General features: G+C 25.8%; 1 protein-coding gene and 1 non-coding gene across 2 annotated transcripts; both read left to right on the plus strand.

Moving 5' to 3' along the window:
• The first annotated feature begins 7,151 nt into the window (after window positions 1-7,151).
• Window positions 7,152-10,087, plus strand: LOC107496732 (leucine-rich repeat protein 1). Its single transcript, XM_016118057.3, has 6 exons — window positions 7,152-7,610; window positions 8,329-8,400; window positions 8,567-8,710; window positions 9,055-9,126; window positions 9,227-9,298; window positions 9,739-10,087. Exons 1-6 carry the CDS (start codon window positions 7,390-7,392, stop codon window positions 9,809-9,811), a joined length of 654 nt encoding a protein of 217 aa, XP_015973543.1. The 5' UTR covers window positions 7,152-7,389; the 3' UTR covers window positions 9,812-10,087.
• Window positions 10,088-10,897: 810 nt separating this feature from the next.
• On the plus strand, window positions 10,898-10,981 carry TRNAL-CAA (transfer RNA leucine (anticodon CAA)). Its single transcript has one exon. It is a non-coding gene; the product is annotated as a tRNA-Leu (tRNA).
• The last annotated feature ends 3,170 nt before the right edge of the window (window positions 10,982-14,151 follow it).

Genomic DNA, 14,151 nt, shown 5'->3' on the forward strand with positions numbered 1-14,151 from the left:
AAAAACATATTTTGCTTTTTTTTAAAGTAATGTATTGTTACTTTTTAGAAAAGATAAATAATTTATTTTTTAATAAAAATATTTTTTTTAAAATACGTATCTAAATAAGTTTTAAAACGAATAAAAATATTTTATTTAATTTTTTTGTAATTAAAAAAATAATTCAAACTAGCATATAATAAAAAATTTCCTTTTTGTTTAAACCTAATGTATTAAAAATTTATTAAATCTAATAAATAAATAATATATTATCCCATACATATTTAAAAAATAAAAAAATAGAGACTATAAAATCTAAAAGTCCATAAAAAAAAGTCAAAGACTACTACTCTTTTATTTGAAGTAAAAAATATTTATATTAAAAAATTTTGAAATTAATTATTAACTAATTGCAATAAAACAAGCTATTAAAAACATTTAGCTGATACTACTTTTATTTTGGGGAAAAAATATTTCAAATTTAATTTATTAGTAACTTTTTTTTATTTGCAGATTTCTATAATAATATTATTATTTAATTCAATTCAGTTGTTACAAATAATAACGGTAGATAATAAGTTATTTTAATTTGTTTTCTGTTATCCGTCATGAATATACATATATACACATCTTTTGATTTAAAATTATATCAATTTTTTCTATTTTAAAAGGTATAATTTATAATCCTAATAAATTGGAATATATAATTTTTTATCCTAATAATAAATATACATTAAAAATACTCAAAAAGAATATTTTATTTATACTTAATTATGAAAATATTATTAATATGATATTTTTATATATATCTAAATTTGTCTTCTAATTTCATTTTTCTTAATCCTTTCTTTTCTCAATTCACATTTTTTAACTTCTTTCTTAAATTTTCTTTGCTTCACATTCTACTTCTTTTTCTCTCTTTAAATATATATTAACCAAGGTAATTAATCACCGTACTCTTATGTCAGTAAAAAAATCAGCTTGTAATATTTCTTATGTTGTAGCTATTTGGATCTTTACTAAATAATAGGCACAATCAAATATAAAAATATCACAACTAAAACTTTAACCACAACATTCATTGAAATATGAAATCTAATTTATTCTGATATCACACATCATATTAAATTTTTAACCTAAAACTATAGATTAAAATATAATTATGTTATATATACACTAAATTAGTCATAAAATCAATTTATTATATAAAGATTTAATTTGATTAAATCTTTTAAAAAGATATTTACACTTTTTAAAAATATAAATTCTTTATTTTATATTTGATAACTAAAAAAATAATATATTTATGCTTATAATTTTTAAAAGAGAAAGGTGCCTTTGAAAGTATTTTAAATAAAATTTTAAAATTAAAAAAATTAATATAATTTTATATATTAATTAATATTCAAATTTAACTCATATATTATAATCTAATATAATCTCATATATTATTTATACACAAATATATGATAAATAATTTTTTGTTATACGAGAACTAATCTGTAGTTTGGGTTTTATTTAAGAATTTATCGTTGGATAATGGATTATTGCGAAGTTTAAAACTCTCAACCCTTATTTAAATGTATGAGTGAACTATAATTTAATTTTGGTACATTATTAATATTAAACAGTTTTATATATACATTCAATTATGTAATGTTAAGTTAATAATAATAACTATTTTTTATATTAACATAATGAATAATTATTTAAAATAACAAATGTAATTAGACAACCGTATAAATTATTTCATCAAAATTAAACTCATAAACTTAAGCTTATAAGGTTTTTTTTTTTAAATCTTTGTAGTTTTTTTTTCTTAACTAATCTAAGCCCAACTATTTAATAAATGGGCTAGTTTATGTTATGCCACTAGCTACTTCTAGAATATCAAAATCTACTTACATCACAATCATTTTAACAAATAAAATTTTAGTTTATTAGAGTCAAACTTTAATAACCAGATACAAAATTTGAGATTTAATCAGGACAAAAAAATGAGATGGTATTTTTTTGGTCTGTAGAATTATGAATAATTGATAAATTAATATATAATTTCTCTGTTTTTCCCTTTTAATAAAAAATCCTCAAATGTCTATTTTAAGTGGTTCTTCAATATTTATTTTAGTTAGCCAAAGTATAGAATCTGAGCTGAATACTGTGGTTATTAAAAAAAATTATTTATGCTAAAAAAGTTTTATTTTTTTGAACTGGTCTCAATTGAATTAGGTATTAGTTAGAGGAAAATGAATCCTCTTAATTTTTTTTAACAATTGAAAGAATAAAGTGTGATTTCTCATCATTAATTTTATAAGTGGAACAAAAAAAATATAAAAAAATATTAAAAATTAGAGATCATATTTTATTCCTTCAATTATTAAAAAAAAATTTGAGAAGATTAATTTCCTTAATTAGAGTCTTACAAATTAAACTTTAGGTGCAGGAAAGAAAAAAAAACGAAAAAGAAATAAAAAATCGTGACTTAATAAAAATTTATTTAATTTAGTATTTAAATTGACATCCAATTTATGTTGCTTTATGACATTGAAGCCAACATGATAAATAGAGTCAAACATACACGAAAATAGTTTTTATTTTTATTAAAAAAATACATATTAATGTGCATTGAGTGTCACTAAAGTTATTCTCGTTGTTGTTATTTCTAAGTTGCTGAAGAAAATAAATTATTTTTATAAAAAATGTTTAATTGAAATGTAAAATGTAAAAATTAAGTTAAAACTTACTAAAGTTAATGTTAGTTTTCAATAAATTTTTAAGATGGATTGGTATGCAAAAGATAGTAATTTGTTTTTTAATGATATTTTTAAGAATTAAATTCTTATAATAAAATTTGTTAAGAATACATAATTAAAAATTTTATTAAAAGTAATGGATAAATCAATTTGTTTAACAAAAATAACTCAAATTTTTTAAGAAAAATAACAAAATTATTTTTTTAATCCAACTTACGGTGAATAGCATGATTACTTTCATGTACCAATATTTATTTTCATTCCATAGATTTTTTTTTAATTTAATGTGAGGAAGCCACCTTGCAGCTCCACAATCATATCATATATAAATAAGGGACCATTGCAATTAAGAATTAACCAATTTTACTACCAACAAGTATAGAGTAATTATGGTACCAAAGGTCTGTTTGGAAAATTTTAGAAGTAATTTTTTTTAACTTTTGACTTATGAAAAGTAATAGTATTAATGTTTGGTGTAATTTTTAAAATTAAATTGTAATTTTTTAAAAAATTATTTAGGAGTTTATAAAGAAGTTAAAAAAATGAATTCTCTTATAATACTTTTACTTTTCATCATATTTTTATAAAATAAACACTTTTAAAATTAAAAATCTAAATACAATAACTTATTTATAAGTTACTTTTAACAGTGTCATCTATTATTTAAGTTATTTTATCAAAAGGAGTTTAAGTAAATTGATTACCCAAATCGAACCTAATAATATATATAGAGCCATAAACAAGTACCCTCCATCACACTTAATACATCACTAACTACTTTACCAAAAGGACTACTAAGTACCCTCTTATCATAATCCCAACAAAAAAATAAAGTCAAACACTACTTGGACTTGTTTAAATATATAGGCCTTTCCCCAAAGAGTCTAGTTCTTTTTAAGAAATAATTTTGGTTTCGAAATTATTTTTATGTTTAAAATTTCTTTAAATGTGTGGACTTGACAATTCAAAGTTTCAAATTTATGGTGTAACAAGACAAACGTCATTTAAAGTTTATGTGGGGTTTGGTTTGGATTTCCACCCTCATTTATATTAAACATAATGCATAGGGCTCTCCATTTTGGAGTTTCTTAATTAATATATGGTTTAATTACTCGGTTACTATAATTTTCCTAAATTTTTAATTAAATTTTTATATTTTTTAATTAAGTTTTTACATTATTTTTATTAATGTTAAAAATATTAAAATTAACATCATATTTTTATCAAAATATATGCAATTAAATATTTAATTAAATTTTTANTTGCAAAAAAATATTCAGCTAATTCTAATTTTTTTACATTAAAAAATTAATTATAAAATTAAAGTAGTGTAGAGGCCTAATTAAAAAAAAGTATAAGAATCAAATTAAAAATTTAGTAAAATTGTAAAGACCAACAGAATAATTAAATCTTAATATATTTGTGGAAGAAGTCTAGAATTACTGTTATTTTCTTATTTTTGAATAATGATAAACTTCTTGTTTGAAATGAAGTGAACAATAGACAAAATAAATATCCTAATTTATTAGAAAATATTTTGTGTTTAACAAATTTGTTGAAAAATAAGTGTCATACTTTAACTCGACTTTTTAACAAAATTATATATATATATAAAAATTATAACCTAAACATGTCGTTTTTTTTAAAAAAAAGAGAATTGACATTTAAATAACATAAGAAATGATAAATCAAGACATTTTAGTTTTTCATTAAAATATTAATTTGTTTCAAATTTAATGTAAAACTATTTTTTTCTTCTTAAAAAGTTTTTTTTTTTTTTGAAAGAAGATATTTTTGTAGGAATCAGTCCAAACAAGCCTAAAGCAAATTTAAATAGATTTTTAGTTTAAAAGACATTAAATGATTTTATTCAAACAAAACTCTTTCTTTACTTTTTGAAGATTTGGAATGAATTATATTTTCAAACAAACATAAAAGGCTGACAAGTCTCATCTAAATCCACTATAGTTCACACCTTAACTTGACAAGACACCATTCTAAAACATAAACTAATAAAATCATTTCCGATTCGTCTACCACTATTTATTAACATCAAAGTCAAACGGCACTATGGCACCTTCCTCCAATAACCAAATGGAGAATTTTCTTTTAATTAAACCAATTAGAACAAAGTTAATTTGAATTAGTCGAGTGATTAACTCACTCGTTAACAAGTATTGATGATAATAACTCATTACACAATCATAAATCTTTTAAATAAAATTTAAATTCGCAACGAATTAATTATTTGTATGACAAACTGAAAAATGTTGCAAAAAAATCGAAAAAACAAAACCAATTAGAAAATTATTACTCTACTCTACCTATAAAATCACCAACATGTAGGTCAGATTCTATCACTACAAAGGGTGTGTTTGGCAAACCCATTTCAAAGGATAAAAGTGCGTTGAAGTTCTTTGAACGCTGTTTTTTGATGTTTGGCAATCTTTTTCCTTTAAACGCAGAAGTGATTTTGTAGCTTAAAAGCGCGTTTATTGGAAGCGAAAAATTGTTGCTTCTGTGTTCACTTCAACGTGAGTTCACCTTTGATGATCATTATTGGTTTTTTCCAAAAAAATTTTCATATTTGTTTCAAGTCATTTCAAATATTTTAAATTTTTTTTGAATTTTTAGTATTTTTTTATATTTTGATTTTTTATTAAATTTGTTATTTTAATTCTATTATAATATGAATGATTGATCTTATTAAAAATGATAAAGTAAATAAAAAACTAATCATACATAACAATAAAATTATAAGTAATAAAATTTTACAGTCCAAAATAATATTAAATAAAAGAATATTGAAAGTACTAATAAAATTATAAAATATTTTTTTGTTTGACATTGTGAATATTTATTATTATAATTCTTGTTCATTGTTTATTATTCTATTTGTTATAATATGTATTATTGTTTCTATTGAAAATGATAAATTAAATAAAAAATTAATTATAAATAATAATAAAAACATAATTAGTAAAAAATTAGAATCCAAAACAGTAAACAAAATAAGATTATCGAGAGTATTCATAAAAAGTATTATCCAAACAATTTCATTTTATCAAAATCACTTTTAGTTTAAAATTGCCAAACATAAATCATGTTGACACAAACTCACTTTTATCTAAAATCAATTTTACAAAATCACTTTTATTCAAACTCTAGTTTAGCCAACTCTAATCCAAACACACACAAACTTGATAAACTCCTCAATTCAACCCAACAAAATATATAATATATAAAAGAATAAAGAACTCAAATTAATAATAAAGATTCAAAACATAATGATAATACAACTTTTTTTTAGAATGTCATTTTATACATTTTTCTTTTATATTATACGTTTGTATAAATTTTTAGAAAAAAAACTGAGGAATATTATCAAAATAGAGTTTAATTTTGATATACTTATTTATACAGTCGTATAATTACATTTATTTTTTTAGATGATAATTTATATGATTAATGTAAAAAATAGTTATTTTTTTATGTAACATTAAGCAATTGAATACACGTGTAAAACTATTTATTATTTTCACTAATTTTTTTCTTAGTTTATTCCTATACTATTTATATCATTATTTAACTAAGAATTCTAATATAGTTGATATTGATTCAATGTCTTAAATCTTTAACCAAGAACTAAATCCTAATAACATACACCAAAAAAAATTAATACATTAATAATGTAAATTATACACAACATCTGATCATACACTAAATAAAAATAGCTAGTTTTAAAGTTCAACACTTAAAAAATCTACTATTATATGAAATTATATAATTGGATCACCATCTAAAATTTGTTATAGAATATCAAAATTAAACTTCAAAAATTCATAATCTCAGGAACACTATTTAATATAAAATGATTTAGTAATCAATAAAAATGACAAAATAAATGCATAACTCTCACATAATACAAAAAATAATTTGTGAGCTTTTATAACCAAATACGTTTATGATACTCTTTAGCTAAATTAAAAAGATAGACAAATTCTTAATATAAAAAGTATATTAAAATATGAAATATGTATAAAAAAAAATAAAATAAAATAAAACAATATATTTATACACAAACAAATATATAAAAATTAATTGCCAATCAACTATAGTTTAAATTGCACTTTTTAATTTGAATATGGAAATAAAAGTAGTATTGGACTGATCCGTTTTTTAGCTTCCGAAATTCATATTTGCCCAACCACAAGTCGGACCAAACAAAATTTTAAAATCAAACAACTCGCATGGTCCAATTTATATACTCTGAATTTTTTCACAAAAACACAAAAAATTATTATATTAAAATATATCACTCAATTTGGTTATATATCAAAATTTTTTAGGCCGAATGAACACTTAAATTATGTATTAATTATTAAAAGAAAATGGGGGGAGGCAGCAATGTTTTACTGCTATGTTATTCCCAAAGCCGATACTCTCTTCTTCTCTCATAAAGATTCTCTCTTTCTCTCTCTATTTAGTTTCTGCCTTGAGCTCCTTCTTCTTCCTCTTTCTATTATTATTTTCCACCAAACCCAAACACAAGAAACCATCCCAAAACCCAAACCCTAACTCAATTCCAATTCCAATTCCAATTCCAATTCCACTACCACGTGTTCAGATCAAACGCTAACTGCTTCGTTTTCACACCATGGAACTACAATCCCTATTCTTCTCGTTCCTCTTCTGCTTTTCGCTAACCCTAACCGCCGTTCACCTCGCCGCCGCCAATTCCGAAGGTGACGCACTCTACACTCTCAAACGGAGTCTCTCCGACCCCGATAACGTTCTCCAGAGCTGGGATCCAACACTTGTTAGCCCCTGCACTTGGTTCCACGTCACCTGCAACCAGAACAACCGCGTTACTCGAGTGTATACTCTCTCTCTCTCTCTCTCTCTCTCTCTCTCTCTCTCTCTTTCTCTCTCTCTCTCTCTCATGTCTTTGTTTGTGTGTAATTGTTCTTTTGTGTAGTGAATAATGATTCTACTCGTTTCTTCTTTGACATTTTGCTCCCCTTTGTTAGATGGGGGAAAAATTAAACTTTGTCTTGTTCTGTTTCATGGGGATATGATCGGGAAATTGTTAATTTTTTGTACTATTGTTCCTTTTTTTGGGGGGAAATTGTTATTAGATTTGTACTTTTTTTGCTGCTTGTGGAGTTTTTTCTTCTTAATTTTTATTCTTTTTACTCTGTAAGTCAACGCTTGTATATGAGTTTTATGTAGGAGTGATTCTAATTTCTGAGGTTCGTGGTTGACTGAAGGGATTGGGTTTGTTGTTGAAATTGCTTGATATTACAACTTTCAGTTTATGTTTTTGATGCTTCACTGTATTTTAAAAACATAGATGTTCTTCTTCATGTTTCTGTTTGAAGAAAAAGCTTTAAAGGAATTTAGCTAGGTGCCTCTAATCCGTATTGTGTTTTTGTTTTATGGCAGTGGCTAAGTATCTCTTTGATACTTGATTTGATATTCTTCAACCTGTTAATGTTATATTTTGGAATAGAAATTGCTAATTTTGGATTGACTGAAGTAGTTAGTATTCCATTGGCATTTTTTGTAATTGATCATCTTGTGTTACTTTCTGCAGGGATCTCGGTAACTCTAACCTATCTGGACATTTGGTACCTGAACTTGGGAAGCTTGAGCATTTACAATATCTGTATGTTATATATGCTCTTTGGTTTAAATTTTGTTTGTTACCGTGGGTTTATGAATGTCGAATGAGCACATAGCATTTTTACTGCAGTCCGCTGTTTGTTGTAGGTTGTAGTGTTTCATATTTGTTAGTTTTTGCTGTTTACTTTGTTCTCTTATTGCTGATACAGTGAGCTGTACAAAAACAACATTCAAGGAACTATTCCTCCGGAGCTTGGAAACCTCAAGAGTCTTGTTAGCTTGGACTTGTATAACAACAACATATCTGGCACCATCCCTCCTTCACTTGGGAAATTGAAGAATCTTGTTTTTCTGTAAGTATGATTAATGACTATTAGTATGACTAAACTATTCCTCCAAGATGATGTAGGAAATATCCAAGAACCTTTTCAACTGTTAAATCCTTTAACTAGGCTTCTAGCTCGGCGTGAGACTGAAATTCATCAATTAACCCCTTGAAGCTAGGTAAAATAAGTTCCATAATTTAGATAAGAAATAACCTGACCTAGTAGTCCCATTCTGGAGTGTCGGTAGATCTTTGCGTTTTTCAATATGATATGGCATAACTTGACACATCAGTCAAAATACTTATTTTTTGTTACTAATTTATCATAAGAATCACCAGCTTGCATGTTTCTCATAAGTTTTTTCTTTGCAGTCGACTTAATGACAATCGATTAACTGGCCCGATCCCCAAGGAACTTGTTGGTATATCAAGCCTCAAAGTAGTGTAAGTCAAACTGTTGTCTTTATCTTTATATGTTCATAAAATTGTATAGTGATATTATGATGTGTGCTTACAAAGAGCCTAACCATCCACGTTATCTCAGGGATGTCTCTAACAATAACTTGTGTGGAACAATTCCTACCTCTGGGCCATTTGAGCATATTCCATTGAATAAGTACGTTTTTCAAGTCTATTTTCCATCTATTTAACTACTATTTGCATGTATTTTTCTCTTATTCTTCATGTGGAGCTATTCATTGGTTTTTTCTGGACCCTTATATGTTTTGGTTTTGAGAAGAGGTAAGAGGGGCATTGTGGGGGATGCAATTTGTTGTTTGATGGTGAAGATATGTGGTAGTAATATTGTATGTGAGTGCACATTATATAGGAATGAAATATTTTTTATTTAGTTGGATCCCTCATGTAGCAGCATGCTATTCGAAAATGGGAATTTATGCATTTTCTTGTCATACATGAGTTTCTTTACATTTTTACTTTTCAGTTGCAATCATTAAAGCTTGCCTTTTAGAATTTAACCACAATATGTTTTCAGCTACCTGGCTATCCTTTTCCTCTTCCTGTTACTGAACGAAAATCTTTGTTTCAATATTGTAGCTTTGAGAATAACCCTCGGTTGGAAGGTCCAGAGTTGTTGGGACTGGTGAGCTATGACACAAATTGCTCATGAACTTGATGGTTTGGTTGGGATCTCAATCTGGGTTGGTTGGAATTATAAATATGTATTATTATTATTATTATTCTGAAAATTGAAGTGTATTACCTCATAGTGTAATGGGCAGTGGTAAATGTAGTCCTTGGTATATGTAAAAAGAAAATCCGTTTACATACTGGAGAAGAGCATTGGCATTTGTAACAACAGTATTGTGATCTTCCAATGATGTTGAAGACATTAATATCCTATTGATGTAATACTAGAAAAGAATCGACTTGGTTACTGATGAAACTATTTGTGATGCTGTGCTCTGTTGTCTCATCTATTTGGACCCTCTTTCTGCTAATTACCATAATACAAACCAAATAGGATTGTAAGGATTATCATCTGGGTAATGATTGGTGTATTGTGTTAAAAATTATACCATTGAATTATCCTGGTGCATGATCTGAGTCTCAAATTTAGGACTAATTTGGTGGATGACAAGTTTGATGAACTTCAATTAACAAATAGTGGTGCTTTTCACTTCCCGCCTTTGGGGTTCAACAATTAATTATTGGAGACAATAAAGCTATTTTTGATGGGTTCCTTTCAATCTTTAATTTGTTGCAGATTGTCAGGTTTCCGGGAAACATGTGAAACAGATGCTAGGGAAAAAGTATTCAGTACTATGGCACTTAAAACATTTACTGTTTTGGTTAACTGAACAAAGGACCAAATTAGATTCAATTATGAATGCTCCCAAAAGAGCAATTCTGCAATTAACAGAGTGCAAGTTCAATGCGAATCTAACTTCTTTAGAATGAAGTCATGCAAGATTGCTAGTATTCAATACAAGTATTGATATTTTCACACCTGAAAAGGGGCTCCATAGATAAAGACAATGTTATATTTGAAGGTTCAAAACAAAAGCTCAATCGGTTAATTTTAGTTTTTCTTTTATCCAATTTTTTAAAAAAAAAATATATATATTTTTTCAACAATTTCAATGAAAAGTTAGTTAGTAATTGCAGGTTCCATTGGTACAGGTTATATAATTTTATGGACACGTAATTAGTATATTTATATATTAATAAAAAGTACAACATAAATACCAACAAGGTCAGGATGGCCGAGTGGTCTAAGGCGCCAGACTCAAGTTCTGGTCCTCTAACGAGGGCGTGGGTTCAAATCCCACTTCTGACATGTTTTCATTTTTCAATATTTTTTGTGTTTTTTTTTTTCATGCAAAGTTGCCCCTGTTTTTTATAAAAGCTTCACTAATAATAAGTAATGACTGCACATCCTTTTAAGGCAAAGTGTGGGCCAACATACACTTATTATACGGACCTTTCGAGGAAAATCTTGGGCCCAAGATACATAATTAGAATTTGAATTTTTTTCCCTTTTTCTTTTGAGGTGAAGTTGGGACAATTATTGACCTGTTTCCTAGTCAAACTACATTATATCAAACCAGGATGTAACATGAATCATTCAATCTTTTTCACCATTTACATTTAAAATATGTTTTTTTTATTAATGAGTTAACTTGCTATTAATGAGTCAAAATATGTTTTTCTCGAAGCATATATTAATATTCTTTTGTCTATTGTGGTTAGTTAGAAAACCAGGTATTGCTTGAAAATTTTGAGTAACACTAAGCCTTCAAGAAAGCTCTCCTATTCTATGTGAAGATTATTAATTTTTAGTTCCCTACAGCTTTCAAACTTTCCTAATAATAATGCTCTAATCATGGAATTTTTTTCTAATATTAAATTATTAGGAGTGAATTTTTCAAAATAATCCAAATTATGTGTTATACTTTGTTGTGGAATTTTACAAAATATCAGTAATGTTTTGTCTTTTTATAATTAAAAAATATATTTTTACAAAATATCATTACTATTACTATAACAGTGTAAAATACTAAAATAATCAAATATTTTCGTATTTCACATTAAAATTATCTATAGGTAAAAAAATAGCCATAATTAGAAATATATATATTTGAATTAAATGATAGTTTTTGAATTTTCAAATAATTTAAACATGAATCTGTATATTTGTGTCAATTATTGGGTTGTATGCATTCTCATCATCTCATGTGTCAAGCTGCAGTGCAATGTGACATAGTTTCCTAATTGAGCTTTGCTGCTATGATATCACACATTTCTGTTTCCATCAACTTTACTTTAGTTATCAACTTTATGCAATTATGGAAATTACACCAAACACACCACTAACCTAAACTAATGTCTCACACAAATATATAAGCATAATTTATAGAACATGCCCATCACTACATGTGCTATACATCAAATACTAAATAAGAGGCCCATCATGATCAATAATAAATTTACATTATTTGTTTAAGCATGAAATATATACTCACAAAAAACACAAATTATTTCTAAAATTTAATCTTAATACATTTAATTAGTCGTGTATTATCACATAATCAAAAGTAACAAAATTTATATCCACTATGTTTAAATTTCAAAATTATTATTTATATATCAAAATCAGTCACCATATATTTGTCTATAAATATATATTATTTAATTTATATTTTAATATAGAGTGAATACCCCATCCGATTCCTGACAATTATCTCGAAAGGATAATGAATTCCTTGACAAAAAAATCTTTGTTTTTCGGGATTGATTAGTCCTGTGCAAAAAAAACAACATTAGCTTTTTTTGATACATGGGCTAATCAGTCTCATAAAAGCAAAGCTCAGGAGCTGGGTTAAATAATTTTTTTTTGTCAAGGGCCTCATTATCTTTTGAGGTAATTGTCAGGAAATGTTTAAGATTTTTTTCTTTAATATATATTTTATACTAATAGTTCATTTTAATATTTAAAAGGCTGCATTTGTTTACAGAGACAGGACACTGAGACAGAGACACAGAGATACAAAATCGTGTTTGGCAGAGGAGACATGGACAGAGACAATGTGTCCAGAAACACTGAATTAGTGTATTTTGTGTCAGAGACACTAACAAGGAACGCAACTTATTTTTTATTTTTTCTTTCATTATTCTTGTTAATTTTTCATAATTATATTTTTTCTTATTATATTTTTCATCTCAAATATTTTTTGAATGAAAAAAATGAGAATAAATTAGATTTTCATAATTTGTTATAGTTTATCACCAAATAGGATACAAGAACACAAAATTTTATGTTTGTGTCCATCAATATCTTGTCCTATCCTATTTTATTCTCAATGTCTTGTCTTGTCCTGTTCTCGAAAACAAACGCAGCCTAAAGGAATTGGTCTCAATCTTGTTTTGGCAAGCAATTAAACTTGTAAATTGTTAGATGCAAGACAAACAACAATGAGCTATAATAGCGACACCGTAACATTCACCAATAACAATAATCTAGAGTGTGCACTCCATAGAAGTGCATGGACAAAAATGGAGTGGGACCATAGAATATATACTATAACCCCTCAAATGTCTCATTGTCTAATTTTCATATTGAAGGAGAATAAATCTTGTGACTTTGCTCGTTAGCTCTAATGTAAACACAAATCCATAGAAAGAAATGAACCCAATAAGTTATAATTACACCACAGTCTGTCGTTATCTAATTTTCATATTCCAAATATATAAACTAATTCATCTTTATAAAAAGCTAAATTAGTTCAACAAAATTTTCTAATTTGAGTAACAACCTTTTTTTGTTATTTTTTATAATTAAATAAAATCTTTGATTTTCAATTTAGATTAAAAATAAAATATTTACGTTTAAAAAATATTTTACTGACGTCATTATTGCATGCGAAATATGTATAAAGTATTTGTTTTTCATTTTCCTTTTATCCCTCTACTGTGAGATAATCATATATACCTTTGAAATTTTTTAATATGGTAAAAAATTTAAGTGTAATCAATTTCAAAGTCGTTAAATAATTTAACTGATTTGACTAGACTTTTATCTAACGACTTTTAGTTATTAACTTCACATGAAGTTAAATGCATCTGAATTTTCACCTTTTAATATACATAAAATCGTAAATATTTTATCCAAATTTAAAATTAAAGAATATCATTTCTAAATAAAAACTCTTTTCTGGTATATTTAGATATGTATCCTTTTAATTTTATGTAGATAGCAACGTTTTTTTTTTCTTTGAATCTAAGGGTAAATTTTTGTTGTTGTCTATAGTATCTTTTAATTCGACAAGATAAGGACTACTAAATATTAATGACTAATATAGTTTAATATTATTTTAGATTGCAACTGGGCTTGAAGAAGATGATAGATTTGCCTGTTTTTTAAAGAGTTATATCAGGTTTAAACTTAGCTAAGAATTAGAATGAGGTTTAATAATCATATAATGTGAGTGGGTGAGTGTGTGAGTTGTG

Source organism: Arachis duranensis, chromosome 7 (genome assembly GCF_000817695.3).
Source record: "Arachis duranensis cultivar V14167 chromosome 7, aradu.V14167.gnm2.J7QH, whole genome shotgun sequence".
Taxonomy (NCBI): Eukaryota; Viridiplantae; Streptophyta; class Magnoliopsida; order Fabales; family Fabaceae; genus Arachis; species Arachis duranensis.